The sequence below is a fragment of the Callithrix jacchus genome, chromosome 9 (assembly GCF_049354715.1).
Source record: "Callithrix jacchus isolate 240 chromosome 9, calJac240_pri, whole genome shotgun sequence".
NCBI classification, from domain to species: Eukaryota; Metazoa; Chordata; class Mammalia; order Primates; family Cebidae; genus Callithrix; species Callithrix jacchus.
Window position 1 is genome coordinate 66,149,886 of NC_133510.1, and position 22,926 is coordinate 66,172,811.

The 22,926-nt window shown below is 46.2% G+C and overlaps 1 protein-coding gene across 5 annotated transcripts in view; it reads right to left on the reverse strand.

The window, feature by feature from the left end:
* Nucleotides 1-21,764, reverse strand: part of SP1 (Sp1 transcription factor) — a 32,026-nt gene extending 10,262 nt beyond the window's left edge. The window contains exons 1-3 of one of the 5 annotated variants that reach the window (XM_035256639.3): nt 21,656-21,764; nt 20,146-20,297; nt 18,334-19,702 (exon numbers count right to left, since the gene is read on the reverse strand). In XM_035256639.3, coding sequence (XP_035112530.1) covers nt 18,334-19,702; nt 20,146-20,297; nt 21,656-21,662 — 1,528 coding nt within the window. In that variant the 5' untranslated portion in view covers nt 21,663-21,764. Of the gene's footprint in view, nt 1-18,333; nt 19,847-20,145; nt 20,298-20,766; nt 21,213-21,284 lie in introns of those variants that run through there. The other 4 variants (XM_002752529.6, XM_054238496.2, XM_035256640.3 and 1 more) reach the window with 4 other exon arrangements.
* Between the last annotated feature and the right edge of the window lie 1,162 nt (nt 21,765-22,926).

Sequence of the window (22,926 nt, forward strand, 5' to 3'; positions counted from 1 at the left end):
GACATTTATTTCCTTCCTTCTTTCCCTCCTTCCTTATTTGTCTCTCGTTTTTTAGTTTTTATTTTTTGAGACAGTCTCGCTCTGTCGGGAGTGCAGTGATGCGATCTGGGCTCACTGCAACCTCTGCCTCCTTGGTTCAAGTGATTCTCCTGCCTCAGCCTCCCGAGTAGCTGGGACTACAGGCATGCACCACCGTGCCCGGCTAATTTTTCTTTTTTAGTAGAGATGGGGTTTCACCATATTGGTCAGGCTGTTCTTGAACTCCTGACCTCAGGTGATCCACCTGCCTCGGCCTCCCAAAGTGCTGGGATTACAGGTATGACCTCATCAAAAACAGGCATTTTTATACACAGATGGTGATAAATTAGTACAACCTTTTTGAAAGCCAATTTGAAAATATTAAAAATTTAAATGTACATCTACTTTGAACCAGCAATGTCCATATATTTACATATGGTTCTGCTTATAACCTACTTTGAACCAGCAATGTCAATATATTTATATATGGTTCTGCCTATAACCTCAGCATTTTGGGAGGTTGAGGCAAGAGAACTGCTTGAGGTTAGGAGTTCAAGACCAGCCTGGGCAACACAGAAACACTCTGTCTATAAAAAGATAATAATAATAGGCCAAGCATGGTAGCTAACGCCTGTAATCCCAGCACTCTGGGAGGCCAAGGTGGTTGGATCACCTGAGGTCAGGAGTTCAATACCAGCCTGGCCAACATGGTAAAACTGTCTCTACAAAAAAAAAAAAAAAAAAAAAAATCGGCTGGGCATGGTGGCACACGCCTGTAATCCCAGCTACTTGAAAGGCTGAGATAAGAGAATTGCTTGAACCTGGGAAGCAGAGGTTGCAGTGAGCTGAGACTGTGCCACTGTACTCCAGCCTAGGCGACAGAGCAAGATTTCATTGCCAAAACAACAACAACAATAATAATAATAATAATAATTATTATTAGTTGGGCATGGTGGCAGGTGCCTATGGTCCCAGCTACTCAGGAGGCTAAGATGGGAGGAGGACTGCTTGAGCCCAAGTGTTTAAGGCTGCAGTGAGCTATGATCACATCACTGCAGTCCAGCCCGGTCAACAGAACAAGATTCCAATTCAAAAAAATAAATAAATAATTTGTGCTAAAATTTTTTAGACTCTCATCATTACTCAGTTGGTCACATCTGACATTTTCAAACAGCTCTAGGCCACTGGTAAAAAGTAGCATCTTATAAAGTGACAGATAACATTCTTCTCAAGACTTTTCTTTCTTATTTTTAAGGAGACCGAGTCTCGTCATGTTGCCCAGGCTGATTTTGAACTCCTGGGCTCAAGTGATCCTCCAGTCAGCCCCCCAAAGTGTTGTCTTGTCATTACAGATGTTAGCCACAGCTGCCTGGCCTTTCTCAAATTTCTGAAGCATTTACTATAAATAAGTATTAGTCTATCATGGCATCTTATAAATAAGTTAACAACTCTATCCACATATTTAAGATGTCTGGGCAGGTGTGGTGGCTCACACCTATAATCCCAGCACCTTGAGAGACCACAGTGGGAGGAGTACTTCAGCCCAGGAGTTTGAGGCCAGTCTGGGCAACATAGGAAGACCTCATCTCTACAAAAAAAAAAAAAAAAAAAAAAAAAATTAGCTGGGCATGGTGGCGTGTGCCTGGAGTCCCAACTACTTGGGAGGATGAAGCAGGATAATCACTTGAGTCTAGGAGGTGGAGGCTGCAATAAGCTGTGATTGTACAAACTGCATTCCAGTCTGGGTGACAGTGTGAGAGTCCATCTCAAAAACAACAAAAAAACAAAAAACATTTCTATAAATGCAAGGTGTTAACTCAGCCAGCTTTATCTATTTTACAGGAAAGAAAATAATAAGAAAATGAGGTAGGACAGACTTAACATCTAGAAATCCAGGTTCTTGATTTTACTTTTGTACCTAATCCCTACTCTTTTCAGCTCAACATAATTTTGAGTTACTATGCCTAATAAAGCTCTCCTTTCTCATTCTTACTTTTCTGAGATGGAGTGGGAGTACAGTAATAGGATCTTGGCTCACTGAAACCTCTGCCTACCAGGTTCAAGTGATTCTCCTGCCTCAGCCTCCGAGTAGCTGGGATTACAGGCGTCTGCCACCATGCCTGGCTAACTTTCTTCTTTCTTAGTAGAGACGGGATTTCACCATATTGACCAGGCTGGTCTGGAACTCCTGACCTCGTGATTTGCCTGCTTCAGCCTGCTAAACTGCTGGGATTACAGGCATGAGCCACTGCACCAGGCCCTTTTTTTTGGTGGTGGGGGGGAGCAGTGCCTTGCTCTGTCACCAAGGCCGGAGTGCAGTGGCACAATCTTGGTTCCCTGCAGTCTCTGCCTCCCAGGTTCCAGCGATTCTCCTGCCTCAGCCTCCTGGGTAGCTGAGATCACAGGCGCATACCATGACACCTAGCTAATTTTTGTATTTTTAGTAGAGTCAGGGGTTTTGCCATATTGGCCAGGCTGGTCTCAAACTCCTGACCTCAGGTGATCCACCCACCTCAGCCTTCCAAAGTGTTGGGATTACAGGGGTGAGCCACAGTGCCCGACCTGAAGGGCATAATGCTTAAGGGGCATAGAATTTTCAGAATGCAAAATGAGAACTGGCTTTAAGGCAACCAGCTGCATTACCCCCTAACAAGAAAGTCAGCTGGGGCCAGGCACAGTGGTTCACATCCGTAATTCTAGCACTTTGGAAGGCCACAGCAGAAGAACTGCTTGAGTCCAGGTGTTTGAGGCTGCAGTAACCTATAATCATGACACAGCAAGACCACCATCTCTTTTTTTTTTTTTTTTTTGAGACGGAGTTCTGCTCTTGTTACCCAGGCTGGAGTGCAAGGGCGTGATCTTGGCTCACCGCAACCTCTGTCTCCTTCAGGCAATTCTCCTGCCTCAGCCTCCCGAGTAGCTGGGATTACAGGCACATGCCACCATGCCCAGCTAATTTCTTGTATTTTTAGTAGAGATGGGGTTTCACCATGTTGACCAGGATGGTCTCGATCTCTTGACCTCGTGATCCACCTGCCTCGGCCTCCCAAAGTGCTAGGATTATAAGCGTGAGCCACTGCGCCCGGCTGACCACCATGTCTTAAAAAAAAAAATGCTTCTCCGATAAAACACCAAATGGCAGATGACACCGCTGCAGCAGGCAGCCCAGAGGCCCGAGGATGGGGAACCACGGTGGCTTCTGCAGAGGTTTCAGCAGTGGCATTCAGGACCGGGGTCGTGGCTGTGGACGGGGCTAGGGTCAAGGCCGTGGAGCTCACAGAGGCAAGGCCGAGGATAAGGAGTGGATGCCTGTCACCAATTTGGGCCGCCTGGTCAAAGACATGAAGATCAAGTCTCTGGAGGAGATCTATCTCTTTTCTCTGCCCATCAAGGAATCTGAGATCATTGACTTTTTCCTGGGGGCCTCTCTCAAGAATGAGGTTTTGAAGATTATGCCGGTGCAGAAACAGACCCGTGCTGGCCAGAGCACCAGGTTCAAGGTGTTTGTTGCTATTAGGGACTACAATGGTCATGTGGCTGGGTGTTAAGTGTTCCAAGGAGGTGGCCACTGCCATCCGTGGGGCCATCATCCTGGCCAAGCTCTCCATTATCCCCATGCACAGAGGCTACTGGGGGAACAAGATCAGCAAGTCCCACAACGTCCCTTGCAAGGTGACAGGCCGCTGTGGCTCTGTGCTGGTGTGCCTCATCCCCATGCCCAGGGGCACTGGCATCATCTCAGCACCTGTCCCCAAGAAGCTGCTCATGATGGCTGGTATCGATGACTGCTACACCTTAGCCAGGGGCCGCACTGCCACCTTGGACAACTTCGCCAAGGCCACCTTTGATGCCATCTCTAAGACTTACAGCTACCTGACTCCCAATCTCTGGAAGGAGACTGTATTCACCAAGTCTCCCTTCAGGAATTCACTGACCACCTTGTCAAGACCCACACCAGAGTCTCTGTGGAGAGGACCTAAGCTCCAGTTGTGGCTACAACATACCGTTTTTATACAATAAAAATAAAGTGAATTAACAATGCAAAAAAAAAAAAAAAAAAGAGCTGGGTGCGGTGGCTCACGCCTGTAATTCCAGCACTTTGGGAGGCTGAGATGGGTGGATCATCTGAAGTTGGGAGTTCGAGACCACCCTGACCACCATGAAAAAACCTAGTCTCTTAAAAAAAAAAGTCAGGCCAGGCGAGGTGTCTCACATCTGTAATCCTAGCACTTGGGGAGGCTGACGCCGGTGAATCACCTGAGGTCAGGAGTTCAAGACAAGCCAAGCAAACATAGTGAAACCCCATTTCTCTTAAAAATGGCCAACACGGTGAAACCCTGTCTGTACTAAAAAATACAATAATTAGCCAGGCATGGTGGCAGGTGCCTGTAGTCCCAGCTACTCAGGAGCTGAGGCAGGAGAATCGCTTCAATCTGGAAGGTGGAGAGGTTGCAGTGATCCGAGATTGCACCACTGCACTCCAGCCTGGGAGACAGAGCAAGGCTCCGTCTCTCTGTCTCAAAAAAATAAAAAGAAATTTGATGATTTGGAAAATTTCCAAACAGTTTTTAGAGTTAAGGGCTTTTTATCTTCTTTAAGGCAAATGATCTACATAAAATTTATTTTTTTAAATTAGTGCAAAAAACAGTCAAAGAGTTCTCAGCAGAGTACTTTCAGAAATTATCATACTGCCAGTAGTCATAAGAAATATTGGGCCGGCGGGGTGCCTTAATCCCAGAACTTTGGGAGGCCAAGGCGGGCAGATCGCAAGGTTAGGAGTTTGAGACCAGCCTGACCAACATGGTGAAATCCTGTCTCTACTAAAAATACAAAAATAGCTGGGCGTGGTGGCATGTGCCTGTAATCCCAGCTACTCAGGCAGAAGAATTGCTTGAATCCAGGAGGGAGAGGTTGCAGTGAGCCAAGATCATGCCACTGCACTCCAACTTGGGCAACAGAATGAGATTCACTCTAAAAAAAAGAAGAAAGAAAGAAATATTGGGCCCTGTCCGGGCACAGCAGCTCACACCTGTAATCCTAGCACTTTGAGAGGCCGAGGCAGGCAGATTACTTAAGGTCAAGGGTTCAAAACCAGCGTGGCCAACATGGTAAAACCTCATCCCTACTAAAAATGCAAAAAAGTAGTTAGGTGTGGTGGTGGACGCTTATAATCCCAGCTACTTGGGAGGCTGAGACAGGAGAATCGCTTGAACCAGAGAGACAGAGGTTGCAGTAAAGCAGTGAGACAAGATCATCCCACTGCACTCCAGCCTGGGTGACAGAGCAAGACTGTCTCAAAAAAGAAAAAAGGGCCAGGCGAGGTGGCTCATACCTGTAATCCTAGCACTTTGGGAGGCCAAGGCAGGCGGATCATAAGGTCAAGAGATCGAGACCATCCTGGCCAACATGGTAAAACCCCATCTCAACTGAAAATATAAAAATTAGCCGGGTGTGGTGGCATTGCCTGTAGTCCTGGCTACTCAGGAGGCAGAGGCAAGAGAATCACTTGAACCTGGGAGGCAGAGGTTGCACTGAGCCGAGATAGTGCCACTGCACTCCAGCCTGGGCAACAGAGTGAGACTCCGTCTCATAAAAATAAATAAATAAATAAATAAACAAATATTGGGCTCTTTATCATCTTTTAAAAAGTTGTCAAACCATATCTCCTAAAAGTACATCGGGATATATAAATGTATATATACACGCATATGCATATATTTTTTTAAGTCAGAAATGGTGGGTAGGGGAACAGGAAGGCAGTGAAGGGAATTTCCAGCATAATATGAAAAACAACAGATGGGCAGGTGGGCAACAATTATGAAGATAAAGTTTGTTCTAACAATGTCTCAAGCATATCAAGGAAAAAACAAGAAACAGGAAAACAGATCACATCTCCCTAATTTAAAAAAAACAGGGGGTGGGGTTAATCCCTCTAAACACCAGATATGACATGGTTGACCTTGATTTCAAAGACTAAATATCAGCCAAGTTCAGCAGCTCACACCTGTAATCCCAGCACTTTGGGAGACCAAGGCGGGTGAATCACCTGCATGCCTGGGTAACAAGAGGGAAACTGTCTCAAAAAAAAAAAAATTAGCTGTGGTGGCTTGTGCCTGTAATTCCAGATACTTGGAAGGCTGAGGTGGGAGGATCACTTGAGCCCAGGAGGTAAAGGCTTCAGTGAGCAGCCTGGGCAACAGAGTGAGAACTTGTCACCAAAATAAATAAATAATCAACAAAATAGCCAGGCACAGGGTAGGGGTGGGGGCGCTCACACCTGTATTCCTAGCACTTTAGGAGGACAAGGTGGGCAGATCACCTGAAGTCAGTGAGACCAGCCTGGCCAATGTGGTGAAACTCAGTCTCTACTAAAAATATTTTAAAATTCGGCCAGGTGCGGTGGCTCAAGCCTGTAATCCCAGCACTTTGGGAAGTTGTGGCAGGTGGATCACCTGAGGTCGGGAGTTCGAGAACAACCTGACCAACATGGTGACACCTCATCTCTACTAAAAATACAAAATTTGGCCAGGCACGGTGGCTCAAGCCTGTAATCCCAGCACTTTGGGAGGCTGAGGCGGGGGGATCACGAGGTCAACAGATCGAGACCATCCTGGTCAACATGGTGAAACCCCGTCTCTACTAAAAATACAAAAAATTAGCTGGGCATGGTGGCGTGTGCCTGTAATCCCAGCTACTGAGGAGGCTGAGGCAGGAGAATTGCCTGAACCCAGGAGGCGGAGGTTGCGGTGAGCCGAGATTGCGCCATTGCACTCCAGCCTGGGTAACAAGAACGAAACTCCGTCTCAAAAAAAAAAAAAAAAAAAATACAAAATTAGCCTGGGCGTCATGGTACATGTCTATAATCTCAGCTACTTGGCTGGCTGAGATGACAGGAGAATCGCTTGAACCCGAAAGGCGGAGGTTGCAGTGAGCCAAGATCAAGCCACTGCACTCGAGCCTGGGCAACAAGAGCAAAACCCCATCTCAAAAAAAAAAAAAAAAAACCTAGCTGGGCCTGTACTTGGGAAGCTGAAGCAAGAGAATCACCTGAACTAGGGAGGTGGAGGTTGCAGTGAGCAGAGATCATGCCACTGCACTCCAACCTGGGTGACAAGAGCAAAACTCCATCTCGGGGGTGGGAGGAAAGGCCAGGCACGGTGGCTCCTACCTGTAATCCCAGCACTTTGGGAGGCTGAGGTGGGCAGATCACCTGAGATCAGGAGTTAAAGACCAACCTGACTAACATGGCAAAATCCTGTCTCTATTAAAAGTATAAATATTACCTAGGCATGGTGGTGGGTACCTATAATCCCAGCTACTCAGAAAGCTGAGGCAGAAGAACTTGAACCTGGGAGGCACAGGTTGCAGTGAGCCAAGATCATGCCACTGCATTTCAACAAGAGTGAGACTCCGTCTCAAAAAAAAAAAAAAAAAAACAACAACAACAACAACAAAAAACTTCTCCTCCAAAGTAGTTAAATTATTTTTTTTTTTCCTTTTTTTTTTTTTTTAAAAGACCGGGTTTCACCATGTTGGTCAGGCTGGTCTTGAACTCCTGACCTCAGGTGATCTGCCCACCTTCGCCTCCAAAGTGCTTGGATTACAGGCATGAGCCACCACGCCCGGCAAATTATTTATTTTGTATATAGGTGAGAAGGAGGATTCATAATAAGTTAGATATGCACATCCAAACTTGTCAAACAAGTAATACTGCCCAATTTCCACAAGACATTCAGAGTCCAAAAACACTGGAACAAAAGAACAAATCCAAATTACAGCAGATTTGCATCGAACTCAAAGATACACTTAAAAACTTTCTACAGAAACATTTTTCAGGACAGCCTGAAAAAAAAGAATGAAGTCATATCTTTTGCATCCATGTCTGGATGCAGCTGGAAGCCATTATCCTAAGTGAATAAACGCAGGAACAGAAAACAATATACCGCATGTTCTCACTTCTAAGTGGGAGCTAAACATTGGGCACTCATGGACATAAAGATGGCAACAATAGACACTGGGGACTACTAGATAGGGGAGGGTAAGGGGTAAGGGTGAGGGTGGAAAAACTAACTGCTGGGTACTATGCTCACAACCTGGGTATCAAGATCATTTGTATCCCAAACCTCAGGATTATGTAACAAAGGTGAATCTAAAATCTAGCACAGTATTAACAACATAGTCATATCACAGTGTGGGCAAATATATTTTAAAGTAATCCTTTAGCATACCAGACCCTGTATACTGCTAAATGTTAAAGAAAAGAATACTATTGTAACACTTTCTGTAAAAAATATGAAAAATAATGTGCTTGTTTTTCAATTAAGTAACAAAATGAAAAAACTCAACTACTATCCACTAATGTTGACAGACACTAAGATAACTTAAAAAGCATTATGTAATAAAGCTTTTCTACAGACGTTCACCTTACATTTTAAAACATTTTCAAAGTGCGTAAACAAAAACTAGAAACAAGTAATGAGCAAAACTAAATTACTAGTTGCACATTTACATGTTACTTTACAAAATGAAACAAAGGAAAAGGAGGATAGAACAGATACAAAACTTTTCTGAAACAGAAGGCACAGTTGTCCTCTTGTTATTTAATTAAGAACTAAAATGGCCACATTACACAGGGCAACGTGATTTAACAATGACGTCATTTATAGAAAGCCACTGGAATGAATAAATAGGAGCAATTGAAAATGTCTGAAACTGTCTTCCCACTGATTTTCAAATCAACCAAAGCACTTAGATTTCAAATGACATCTTTCCTACCTAAACGGAAATAACCCTTTAAAAAAGCACTAAATATCCTAAAAAACAAGTATATATCTTTCTGTGCTGATATCTCTAGAAAACAAACTTTTTAAATTAAAAAAGAGAAACAAGTGTTGATTTTTTTTTTTTTTTTTTTTTTGAGACGGAGTTCTGCTCTTGTTACCCAGGCTGGATTGCAATGGTGCGATCTCGGCTCACCGCAACCTCTGCCTCCTGGGTTCAGGCAATTCTCCTGCCTCAGCCTCCTGAGTAGCTGGGACTACAGGCACATGCCACCATGCCCAGCTAATTTTTTGTATTTTTTAGTAGAGATGGGGTTTCACCATGTTGACCAGGATGGTCTCGATCTCTTGACCTCGTGATCCGCCCAAAGTGCTGGGATTACAGGCTTGAGCCACCGCGCCCAGCCCAAAACAAGTGTTATACTAAGTAAAGACAAAAGATGCAGAAACATTTGATATTGTATTTGATAAAATATCTTAAAATAGAAAATTCTCTCATATGACCTTTTGCACAAAAATTATAACTGCTAAGACATTTAAATCATCTAAACCTACTTTTCATTAATGTCCAATTGTACTAGTCTAAAACACAACTTTTAAACAAATTAGATCTCAGCAATCTGACCTCAAGTTTAGTGACACCCTTGGCAAACCAAACCTGGTATCACATTCAACTTAACTTCTAAGAAGACATTTTCCTGACCCCAATAAAACCCAGCAGATGTGAACTTTTTATTTTTAGTATCTAAAATTTGGTTTGTGAGTGAATTATATCCATCAAGGAAATATGTTCTATTCTTCTGCCAAAGCCTAGCCCTGCACTCTTTATTAGACAGAACTCACAAGAAATCATCCAAATTCAATCTTTAAAAGCCAGCTGCCCCTCAACTTGGGGCAAGAGTTTCAGGATTCAGCAGTGGCTAAGAAAAAAATCTGAGGCTTTAAATGAAAAATAAAATAAAATAAAGATCTGAGAAAACATGACTACAAAATGAAAGAAAAAGGTACTGATAAAGAGGAAGGGTTGTCAATTAAAAAAAAAAAAGCTCACGCTTATAATCCCAGCACTTTGGGAGGCCAGGAGATCAAGACCATCCTGGCCAGCATAGTGAAAATACAAAAATTAGCTGAGTGTGGTGGCGTGTGCCTGTTATCCCAGCTACTCGGGAGGCTGAGGCAGGAGAATGGCTTGAACCAGGGAGTCGGTGGTGGCAGTGAGCTGAAATTGCACCACTGCACTCCTCCAACCTGGTGACAGAGCTAGACTCCATCTCAAAAAAAAAAAAATCAATTGATGATTTTTCAAAAAACTAAGAGTTCATAGATAATTTCATAGTCTGGAAATTAAACTCAGTTTACTGGGTGGTCCCTCCTCACTATCACCCACAAGGGGCAGAGCCATGAAAAACACAGGAACACAAAGATGGCTGGTTTAGGCTATGCGTGGTAGCTCATGCCTGTATTCTTACCGCTTTGGGAGGCCAAGGCGGGCAAATCACTTGAGGCCAGGAGTTCAAGACCATCCTGGCCAACATGGTGAACCCCCCATCTCTACTGAAAATACAAAAATGAGCTAGGCATGGTGGCAAGCACCTGTAATCCAGCTATTTGAGAGGCTGAGGCAGGAGAACTGCTTGGACCCCATAGACGGAGGTTGCAGTGAGTTGAAATCATGCCACTGCACTCCAGCCTGGGCAACAAGAGCAAAATTATCTAAAAAAAAAAAAAAAGATCATTTTGGCGGGGCGAGGTGGCTCACGACTATAATCCCAGCACTTTGGGAGGCCGAGGCAGGCGGATCACCTGAGGTCCGGAGTTCTAGACCAGCCTGGCCAACATGGGGAAACCCTACCTCTAGTAAAAATACAAAAATTAGCTGGGTGTGGTCATGGGTGCCTGTAATCCCAGCTACTTGGGAGGCTGAGGCAGAAGAATCACTTGGACCTGGGAGGTGGAGGTTGCAGTGAGCCAAGATTGGGCCACTGCACTCCAATCTGGGCAAGAGTGAAACTCCATCTCAAAATAATAATAATAACAACAATAAATATAAACAGACTAAGTGAACACCAAGGAAGCTGCAGTCTCCCACGATCATGTAATATATCTCATTTTGTACACTTATATATGTATCATACAACATGCTTCCGTATCCAATGTTCTTTCTACATCATACCACCAAGAAGTTGAAAATATTGCAAAAAGGTTATATTTTACAGTAAAATAACTATCAGAGAAGGGTGGTAAAATGAGGTAGCTTTTTTTTTTTTTTTTTTTGAGACAGAGTTTTGCTCATTGCCCAGGCTGGAGTGCAATGGCACATTCTTGGCTCACTGTAGCCTCCACCTCCCAGGTTCAAGCCATTCTCGGCTCACTGTAGCCTCCACCTCCCAGGTTCAAGCCATTCTCCTGCCTCAGCCCCTCGAGTAGCTGGGATTACAGGCATTCGCCAACACGCTCAGCTAATTTTTTGTAATTTTAGTAGAGACGGGGTTTCACCATGTTGGCCAGGATGGTCTCGATCTCTTGACCTCATGATCCACCCGCCTTGGCCTCCCAAAGTGCTGGGATTACAGGTGTGAGCCACCTTTTTTTTTTTCCCCCTTTCAGACAGGGACTCACCCTATTGCCCTGGCTGGAGTGCATTATCATGGCTCACTGCATCTTCAGCCTCCTGGGCTCAGGCGATCCTCCCACCTCAGCCTCCCAAGTAGCTGGGACTACAGGCATGTGCTACCATGCCCAGCTAATTTTTGTATTTTTTGTGTAGAGACAGGGGATCCCTATGTTGCCCAGGCTGATCCTGAATTCCAGGGCTCAAGTGATCTGCCTACCTTGACCTCCCAAAGTGCTGCATTAAAGGTGTGAGCCACCACGCCTGGCTAAAACAAGATACTTTGTAGCAGAAAGGCAAAAACTGAAAAGCACTAAGCTTCCAGGAAATGATTTTATTATCTTTCATTAAGGAAAACGATCAATTAAAGAGGAAAAATGCTGCACAATTATTACTAGCCAGAAAGGAGGAAACTTGGATTTTCAATAACCTCTATTAATGAAGCAAACAATCTCACAAAACAGCTTGTCAATGCCTCATTCTCTCATTAGTGAATGTTAAGCTCCAGAAACACATGCATTTTCTTCAGCTCAGAGATCATCAATAACAACTAGGTAGCCCTGGCAGACTTCCCCACAACATGATTTAGCAATGAGATGCCATATAACTGTTCTCTAGAGTCTAAGTTATAAGCCTTTTAGAAATTGCAAGGATCCAAATTATTAAAAGGAATAATACACAGTCTGCTTTGAAGAACAGCAAAACTGGGTACTTCAATTGAAGAGCAAATAGAAAACAAACATGATGGGCCAGGCGAGGTGGCTCACGCCTGTAATACCAACAGTTTGAGAGGCCGAGACAGGCAGATCAAGAGGTCAGGAGTTTGAGACCAGCTTGACCAATGTGGCAAAACCCCATCTCTACTAAAAATACAAAAATTAGGCCAGGTGCTGTGGCTCACGCCTGTAATCCTAGCACTTTGGGAGGCCGAGGTTGGTGGATCACCTGAGTTCAGGAGTTCAAGACCAGCCTGGCCATCATGGTGAAACCCCATCTTTAGAAAAAAAAAAAAAAATTAAAAAATTAGCTGGGCGTGGTAGTGCACACCTGTAGTCCCAGCTACTCAGGAGGCTGAGGCAGGAGAATTGCCTGAACCTGGGAGGTGGAGGTTGCAATGAGCCAAGATCATGCCAGTGCACTCTAGCCTGGGTGACAGAGTGAGACTTCATCTCAAAAAAAAAAAAAAGAAACAAACAAACATGATGGTGTAGATCGATTACCCAGAAGTGTCAAATTTTCTATGCTATCTAGCTCAGTTTTTTTTATTTTATTTTATTTTATTTTTTGAGATAGACTCTGTCACCCAGGCTGGAGTACAGTGACATGATCTCAGCTCACTGCAACCTCCACCTCACACCTCCACTCCCCATCAGCCTCCCACATAGCTGGGATTACAGGCACATGCCACCACACCCGGCTAATTTTTGCATTTTTAGTAGAGACAGGGTTTCACTATGTTGGCCAGGCTAGTCTTGAACTCCTGACCTCAAGTCATCTGCCTGCCTTGGCCTCTCAAAGTGCTGGGATTACCGGCTTGAACCACCACGCCTGGCCTTGAGCTCAGTTTTTATAAAACTTTTCCCATTTCTATTCCTATCAATTTTAATTTATAAAAACATGTTTGTTCTAGAGCATTAAATCTGAAAGCAAAAACACCTTTTTGAACACATTTTTAACAATCTAAATAATTTTTCAAGTCCCTAGTTAAAAGAGGTTACACCCTAGACTTGTAGAACTAACTAACCCCAGCTCTGGCTATTGTCTCATTACTTAAGTGCTTCTCTGTACCTCAATTTCCTCATCTAAAAAATAAGGCAGTTGTACTAGATAACTTTTGATTCCTTCCAGCTCTAAGATTTCAATTAACTAAGAAAATTACTGTCTTGTTAAAGTTCAATATGTAGTACTTTTTTTTCTATCTTACTCAGGATCGACACTTTGCAATCATGTAGTATCTCTAAACACACCACAGGACTATAAGAAAGTCAGGGACCTTAAGCAGACTTTCCCTCCAGATTCACCAAAACTGCAGGAGGCAGGAAATATGGTTGCCTATTTGTTACCCTCACTTATGTAGGAATCAGTCTAAATAAAATGAGGACTCGGTAACAAAAGTAAAACAATTTATAAACCCACATGTATATGCCAAAAGAACTGCAAGTTTGGTGATATTCAACTATTTTCCATATTGGTATAACTGTGCTAGAATATAAATATGTATGTGTGGTGGGGCACAGCGGCTCATGCCTGTAATCCCAGCACTTTGGGAAGCCGAGGCGGGCAGATCATGAGGTCAGGAGATCGAGGCCATCCTGGCCAACATAGTGACACCCTGCCTCTACTAAAATACAAAAAAAAAAAAAGTAGCCAGGTGTGCTGGCACATGCCTGTAGTCCCAGCCACTCAGGACACGGAGGAAGGAGGATAGCTTGAACCTGGGAGGCAGAGGTTGTGTAAACTGAGATCATGCCACTGCATTCCAGCCTGGGTGACAGAGCAAGACTCCGTCTCAAAAAAAAAAAAAAGTAAGAACTATATGTGTAGGTTGGGTGTGGTGGCTCACACCTGTAATCCAAGCACTTTGGAGGCCAAGGCGGGCGGATCACCTGAGGTCAGGAGTTCAAGACCAGCCTGAACAACATGGCGAAACCCTGTCTTTAAAAAGAAAAAAATTAAAACAAAACTGTATGTGTATCTTTTTATTGTGCTTTATTAAGGATTAGCTCCAGGCAGGGTGCGGTGGCTCAAGCCTGTAATCCCAGCACTTTGGGAGGCCGAGGCGGGTGGATCACGAGGTCAAGAGATCGAGACCATCCTGGTCAACATGGTGAAACCCCATCTCTACTAAAAATACAAAAATTAGCTGGGCATGATGGCGCGTGCCTGTAATCCCAGCTACTCAGGAGGCTGAGGCAGGAGAATTGCCTGAACCCAGGAGGCGGAGGTTGCGGTGAGCCGAGATCGCGCCATTGCACTCCAGCCTGGGTAACAAGAGCGGAACTCCGTCTCAAAAATAAAAAAAGATTAGCTCCATACAATGGAACTTAAAATTATACAGTCAGGTCAAGGCAGGCAGATCACTTGAGGTTGGGAGTCCGAGACCAGCCTGGTCAACACAATGAAACCCTGTCTCTACTAAAAATATAAAAATTAGCTGGGCACGGTGGCTCACACCTATAATCCTAGCACTTTGGAAGGCCAAGGCGGGTGGATCACGAGGTCAAGAGATCGAGACCATCCTGGTCAACACGGTGAAACCCCGTCTCTACTAAAAAGACAAAAATTTAGCTGGGCATGGTGGTGCGCGCCTGTGGTCCCAGCTAATCGGGAGGCTAAGGCAGGAGAATTGCTTGAACCCAGAAGGCAGAGGTTGCAGTGAGCCGAGATCGTGCCATTGCACTCCAGTCTGGGTAACAACAACGAAATTGTCTCAAAAAAAAAAAAAAAAAAAAATTAGCTGGGTGTGGTGGCATGCGCCTGTAATCCCAGCTACTTTGGAGGCTGAGGCAGAAGAATCACTGGAACCAGGAGGGGGAGGCTGCAGTGAGCAGAGATTGCACCACTGCACTCCAGCCTGGGCAGCAGAGCAAGACTCCATCTCAAAAAAGAAAAAAAAAAAAGATATGGTCTACATAGAACTGTTTTCTGTTTTAAATTTCAAATTAACCAATAATGAAACATCAGTTCAAAATGAAAGACGCTGAACATTACGGTCAACCAATTCAATATTCTTCCCAGATTTTTATTCCTTTGATGTTCTCTTCATTCTTAACTCTTCTCAATCCTACCTCCTCCACTCCATTCCAGGCCCCAATTTACCTCATTCCCTTTCTTTCTCCCCCCTTCCTAACCATACATAGTACTTTCAAAGCAGTCTAGAAACTTATTCTCTACCTAGGAAGTATCAGAATCACTCACCTAGGTCACTCATTTGTTAGTGTGAAGGGAAGCTATGACATTTTGTTTTTAAGATAAGTAGGAGCTGGCCGGACAGGGGCTCATGCCTATAATCCCAGAACTTTTGGGAGGCCAAGGTGGGTGGATCAGAAGGTCAGGAGTTCAAGACCAGACTGGCCAAGACAGTGAAATCCTGTATCTACTAAAAATACAAAAATTTAGAGTCGGGCACAGTGGCCCACGCCTGTAATTCCAGCACTTTGGGAGGCTAAGGTGGGTGGATCACGAGGTCAGGAGTTTAAGATCAGCCTGACCAACATGGTGAAACCCCCTTTACTTAAAAATACAAAAATTAAGGCCGGGGGTGGTGGCTCAAGCCTGTAACCCCAGCACTTTGGGAGGCCAAGGCGGGTGGATCATGAGGTCAAGAGATCGAGACCATCCTGGTCAACATGGTGTAACCCCGTCTCTACTAAAAATACAAAAAATTAGCTGGGCATGGTGTCGCATGCCTGTAATCCCAGCTACTCAGGAGACTGAGGCAGGAGAATTGCCTGCACCCAGTAGGCGGAGGTTGCAGTGAGCCAAGATCGCACCATTGCACTCCAGCTTGGGTAACAAGAGCGAAACTCCGTCTCAAAAAAGAAAAAAAAAAAAAAAAAAAAATTAGCCGGGCATGGTGGCGCGTAACTGTAATCCCAGCTACTTGGGAGGCTGAGGCAGGAAAATCATTTGAACCCAGGAGGCAGAGGTTGTGGTAACCCAACAGTGCGCCACTGCACTCCAGCCTGGGTGACAGAGCGAGACTCCATCTCAAAAAAAAAAAAAAAAATTAGCAGGGCGTGGTGGCGGCCTCGGTAATCCCAGCTACTAGGGAGGCTAAGGCAGAGAATTGCTTAAACCCTGGAAGTGGAGGCTGCTGTGAGCAGAGATCAAACCACTGCACTCCAGCCTGGGCAACAGAGCAAGACTCCAAAGAAAAATAAAAAAAGATAACTTGTGAATGTTAGAGGAAGTGTCTCAACTCTTTTAAAAGAAAAAAAGAAAATTAAAAAAAAAAAATAAAAATAATTTTTAAAAATTAAGTTAAAAAAAGATAACTACGACTTAAAAAAAATTAAACCCTGATTAACCAGCACGCTCAGAGTGTGAGATATTCTGGTTAATATTAACCAGGCAACTTATTTTGTTGAAAAATCATTCCAGAATCTGTTACATCATTTTCCCTTCAATTAGGAGTTACAGTTCACAAGAAATATCTGATGATTTAATCTGTGTTCTACAAACAGGTCAAGTTCATAATCAAATTTTATTTTATTTATTTAGAGACGGAGACTCACGGTGTCACCCAGGCTGGGGTGGAGTGGCGGATATCGGCTTACTGGGTTCAAGCGATTCTCCTGCCTCAGCCTCCCAAGTAGCTGGGATTACAGGTGCCCACCACTAAATCTGGCTAATTTTTGTATTTTTAGTAGAGATGGGGTTTCATCATGTTGGCCAGGCTGGTCTCAAATTCCTGACCTCATGATCCACCTGCCTCAGCCTCTCAAAGTGCTGTGATTACAGGCCTGAGCCACCACCCCTGAACTATTTTTATTTTTTGAGACAAAGTTTTGCTTTGTTGATCAGGCTGGAGTGCAGTGACGCAACCTCAGCCTACTGCAACCTCTGTCTCCCAGGTTCAAGCAATTCTTGGCCTCAGACTCCCATACAGCTAGGACTACAGGTGTGTGCCACCATGCCCAGCTAATTTTTTCTATTTTTAGTGGAGAAGGGGTTTCACCATGTTGGCCAAACTAATCTTGAACTCCTGACCTCAGGTGATCCACCCTCCTCTGCCTCCCAAAGTACTGGGATTATAGGCCTGAGCGACCACACCCAGCTGCCCGACTAATTTTTGTATATATTTTTCAACAGTCTTGCTTTGTCACCCATGCTAGAGTACAGTGGCACAATCTTGGCTCACTGCAACCTCCGGAGTAGCCTTATCCTCCAGAGTAGCTGGGACTATAGGCATGTGCCATACCCAGTCAATTTTTGTATTTTTGTAGGAGACGGGGTTTTGAAATGTTGCCCAGGCTGGTCTCGAACTCCTGAACTCAAGCCACTCACCCATCTTCTCAAAGTGCTTGAATTACAGGCATAAGCCACCACGCCCCATCCATAATCAATTTTTATCCTATCGAGGAGTTGGCCCACAGGCCAAAGAAGGCCTTAGAGCTAAGAATGGTTTTACATTTTTATTTATCTATTTTTTTTCTGAGACACAGAGTTCCGCTCTTGTTGCCCAGGCCAGAGTGCAACCGCGGAATCTAGGCTCACTACAACCTCCCCCACCCCGCCCCGTGGGTTTAACATTTTTAAAGGGGTGCAGAGGCCGGGCTTGGTGGCTTGCACTTGTAATCCCAGCCCTTTGGGAGGCTGGGGCAGGCATATCATGAGGTCAGGAGTTCAAGACCAGCCTGGCCAACAGGGTGAAACCTGGTCTCTAGCAAAAAATACAAAAAATTAGCTGGGCATAGTGGCGGGTGCCTATAATCCCAACTACTCAGGAGGCTAAGGCAGGAGATTTGCTTGAACCTCGAGAGATGGAGGTTGTGGTGAGCCGATATCAAGCCACTGCACTCCAGCCTGGGTGACAGAGTGAGACTGTCTCCAAAAAGCAAAGGTGTGTCAGGGAAAAAATAGAAAACTTGACATGTGGGCCACAATGCCTAAAATATTTACTATCTCGCCCTTTACAGAAAAAGTTTGTCAACTCTTACTCTGCAGCACCAAAAACACTGAGTAGTACACAGACTCCAGAGTACTGCTCAGAAGTGCTCCTTTCTCATCAGACTAACTGGAGAAGTTTCCTTTACTTTAGTTCCAAATTACTTTAACAGAATCTTTATTTCTCTATTTGCCTAAATGGCTAGCCCTCAAGAAAGTGTTATCTCAAAAGGCTCTATTCTCTTCTTTAGACTCAAGTTTCAGCTAAGATGCTAGGGTTACTTCCCAATACATGCAAAAGACTGGAAGTCTTACCTGGAGCATTTGCTATAGCCAACGGCAAGCTTTGAATTGGGTGCACATGGATTCCTGAAGTACCCAACGCACTGAGGTTAATGGTCTGGAGGCCTGGCATGGAGGAGAGTTGAGCAGCATTCACAGTGACTGTGCCGGCAGGAATGGAAGCAGCTGAGGCAATGGGTGTGAGAGTGGTGTTGCTGCTGCTGGTCTGCCCCAAGGAAACACCCTGCATTGGGGCTAAGGTGATTGTCTGAGCTTGTGGGTTCTGAACTTGGAGGTTCTGCAGCTGTAGAGTCTGCCAACTGACCTGTCCATTGGGCCCCACTGTTGGTGCCCGGATGATGATGGGACCAGAGTTTGGAACAGCCTGAAGCTGGAGGTTCTGGAGGGTTTCCTGCGAGATAGCTTGAGTTGTAAAGGTCTGCCCTGATAATGGTGCTGCTTGGAGGGCCTGGAGGGCCTGTCCCCCTTGAACTAGCTGAGGCTGGATAAGAATTTGTTGCTGCTGTGTCTGCTGGTTTTGCTCTCCTTCTTTTTGCTGACCTGCTTGCAGTGAGCCTCCAGATGTCTGGTTTTGCTGGATGTTCAGAGCATCAGACCCCTGCAGCCCACTGACCCTCTGGGGTGTCTGGCCTTGAGAGTTGGTCCCTGATGATCCACTGGGAGCAAAGTTCATAATTCCCATGTTGCTGGTGGTAGTAGTAGTTGAGTAGCTATTGGCATTGGTGAAAAAGGAGCTGGAACTGGGTTGTGATGACACCAAGCTGGCAGAACTGATGGTAGTCCCTGAGGTGACAGGCTGTGAGCCACTCTCCTGGGACCCAGAGCTGCTGATCGTGACTGCCTGAGAGCTCGGAGTCAAGGTAGCTGCAGAAACGCTGTTGACAGGTAGCAAGGTGATGTTCCCATTCAGGGCCACTGGTACATTGGTCACATACTGAGTCTGTCCTGAGAGTACATTATTAGCTAGGCCTTGGAGGGGGACAGCCTGCTGGAGTAGGTTTGGCATAGCAGCAATAATGTTGCCTCCACTTCCTCGATTTGTGATAATCTGTTGGTTTGCACCTGGTATGATCTGTATTTGACCAGAACCATCCTGCTGCACTTGGGTCCCAGTGGCAGCAAATTGCAGCTGCTGCCCATCAACAGTCTGGAACTGTGGGATTACTTGATACTGAATGTTAGGCATCACTCCAGGTAGTCCTGTCAGAACTTGCTGGTTCTGTAAGTTGGGAGTGGCAGCCACAACATACTGCCCACCAGAGACTGTGCGATTCTTGGAAGATTCATTGCCACTGCTGCCATTGGTACTGTTGCCACTCTGTTCCTTTGAGGTAGGGGTAGCCCCAGAGGAGGAAGAGATGATCTGCCAGCCATTGGCACCCTGTGAAAGTTGTGTGGCTGTGAGGTCAAGCTCACCTGTTCCCCCTGACTGACTTGGGCCCTGGGAGTTGTTGCTGTTCTCATTGGGTGACTCAATTCTGCTGCAAGTTGCTGCCAGCAGAGCCAAAGGGGATGGCTGGGACTCCTGGCCGAAAATAAGGGAGAGGAAAGGAGTTAGTGACACCCAGCTGCCAGCCTAGGGGGCAGTATACAACAAATAAAAAGCAACGTAGTGCAGACAAGGAGCAAAAAGCAGAAACAAAAAGCTGACCTATCTGTATTGCTGAAACTCCTGTCTTTGGGGATCTCCAATCTCTGTGCTTACTTCCTTACCTATAAACTGGTTTAGTCCCTCCCTAAAAAGCTTTCTGTGAAGAGTAAGGCAACTATCTAATAATATTTACATCCTCTGAACACCTTCCCCACTCTGTGATGATCACTTACCTGCCCTCCTCCTCCAGTGCTGCTGCTACTGCCTGTGCTGCTGCTGCGAGCCTGTGAAAAGGCACCACCATTACCATTGCCCCCATTATTGCCACCAACTCCTTTCTCAATCTTCACCACAGCTGTCATTTCATCCATGGAGTGATCTTGGTCTGAAAGTATTAAAAAACAAGCAACTTAAACTGGAGGGAAGAAAAGAAGTAGGAAGGATAAAAGGAGGCTATGATGAAACAGCAATGACTAACAGGAAGGCAAAAGGCGCCAGTATAAAGAAAATGGATTAGAGGACAGAGGGGAGCTGCAGGGCATGCAAGACATGAAATAGGCTCAATGGTGCCAAAAGTGGGCCTCACTTCTCCCTTGCACAAAATTAAACTAAGAAAACATTCAAAAAGTGCTTTGGGAATAGGAAATGTGAAGGATGGTAGGCATGTTGAAAGAGTTTCAAAATGAGAAAAAGTATCCTGGGGGAAACAAAAGAAAAGAACAGGTAAGGCAAAAAACAACATGTGGGTGGATGGAAAGCTTGCTAAAATTAAGGTTAAAAGAGATGGAAAGGCCGGGCGCAATGGCTCACGCCTGTAGTCCCAGCACTTTGGGAGGCCAAGGCAGGCAGATCACCTGAGGTCGAGAGTTCAAGACCAGCCTGACCAACATGGAGAAACCCTGTCTCTACTAAAAACACAAATTAGCCGGGCGTGGTGGCGTATCCCTGGAATCTCAGCTACTCGGGAGGCTGAGGCAGGAGAATCACTTGAACCTGGGAGGCAGAGGTTGCAGTGAGCCCAGATCTCACCATTGCACTCCAGCCTAGGAAACAAAAGCAAAACTCCAACTCAAAAAAAAAAAAAAGAAAAAGAAATGGAGAAAGAAAAATCCAAGTGTGAAAAGTAACAAGAGGAGAGTGAAAAGGGAGGGAAAAAAAAGTAAAAAGTGTGAGTAGGAAAGCATTTGTGAATACTGATAAGGGACTAAAGGGGTCTACGGATTAGTAATCAGGAGGTTTCGGGGCGGAGGGCGGGCCCTCAGGGAAAGGGCGGTTTCGGGGTGAGGGGCGTGGAAAGGGCGGGACGGTGGGGGGGAGGCGAAGGGAAATCTACGGAAAGTGGGGGGAGGAGGGCCTTGGAGCAGGGGCGGACCAGGCCGGCGGTTGGCCCGGGCGGGGCCTTCACTGCTCGGGCCGCCCCCGCGGCTCCAGCCCACGGCGGGAGGAGCCTTAGGCTGTCGGCCGAATAGTGGGGGGTAAGGCCCGTCCCCCGTGGCCGGGGCGGGCAGGGGGCGGGCGAGGCCACGCTGCCCCCTCCCCCGGGGCGGGCGGCCCATCCCCCTCCTCCTCGGAGGCCCCGTCACTGCCCCGTCTCCCTCCCTTCCCTCCGCCCCGGGCGGGACCTAGGCCTCCGCCGCCGCCTCCCGCCCGCCCCCCCCTCCCGGCGGGGATCGCCCGGTCGGCCCTCGCGCGCGCCCCCTCATTCCCCTCCCACCCCTAAGCTTGGAGTGGACTCATCCTTACCGCTCATGGTGGCAGCTGAGGGACAAGCTCAAGGGGGTCCTGTCGGGGGGGGTTGGGGGGGGCCGGGAAAAACGCGGACGCTGACGAGGCAAGCGAACCCGGACCGGACAGGGAGGGGGGGGGTAAGGAGGAGGGAGCAGCGCGCCACAAGCCCAACCTAGGCTCCGCCCCTTCGCTGCTGCCCCGCCCAATGAGGGAGGGGGAAAGGAGGGACTTGCAGAAGAAAGACGGTGAGATAATCCAATGGCAAGAAAAGCTTGCTCTCTAAGGCGTGTATGACTAAGTTGCGTGCCTGGTGTCCGCCCAAAAAGACTGTCCTCTCAGTATTAAAAGCCAATGAAAGATGCAGGAAGTGAAGATGGGCGGGAACTGAAAGTGATTGGCTTCAAAAAAAACCAGTCAACCGGCAGGCGGGCTCCCTGAGACGTAGGGATAGGGAAAACTTTGATAGGAATGACAGAACAACGGCCAACCAGAGTCCGGGATGTGCTTGGGCAAAATCCTAGTGGGAGGAGAGGTAAGAAGTAGGCAGGAATATAATAGGATGAAGCTGATTAAAACCAATCAGAAATCAGGCGGGCAGCCAGGGAAGTTATGATTGGATTAAGACTGAAAAGAGACAGGAAAGGACGCATATTGACGTGAACTAAAAGCCAATTAAACGCCGAATTAACTCTGAGGGCGGAAACTTGGAGCGGGCAGAGGAGAATTGGCTGCTCCCTCAGTTATTCAATCCAATGAGGAGACGAAGTAAGCCTGGCACCGCCTCCTAGTTGGCCAATGGGAGTTACTGGAGCCGCCCATCATGAGGGAGGGAAGAGGGCTGTGCCAAGAGGAGACCGTCGCCATATTGGCCCTCTTCGGGGGACGTCGTTGCATGTATTTAGTTGGACGCTTTAGCGGAGCCCTGCGGCTCAACAGGCGTTGGAGCCAAGGCAATCGGCGCGCAGTTCTGCCTCAACACCAGGACTTGTTTGAGTCTTCATTTAACTGTCCCTATGAATAACGTACCTCTCAAATCTTAAACCCTCCCGGGGCGGGCAGACAGGCAGTCAGATGCATCATCTCGCCGCAAGCCTTGCTAGTGCAGGCGGGAGATCTGGGAACAGCGCTCACCAAATAAGTTAATACTGAGCTGACCAATATGCAGAGTCTCCGTAAGAGTCGAGAAAACGCCATTTTATTAAGTTCCCCCAGACAAAGGCTCTAACCACTTACGGCTGGTTAACTTTTCAAGAGCTTTGAGGCTAAGGTGCAAATAAGTCACTTCC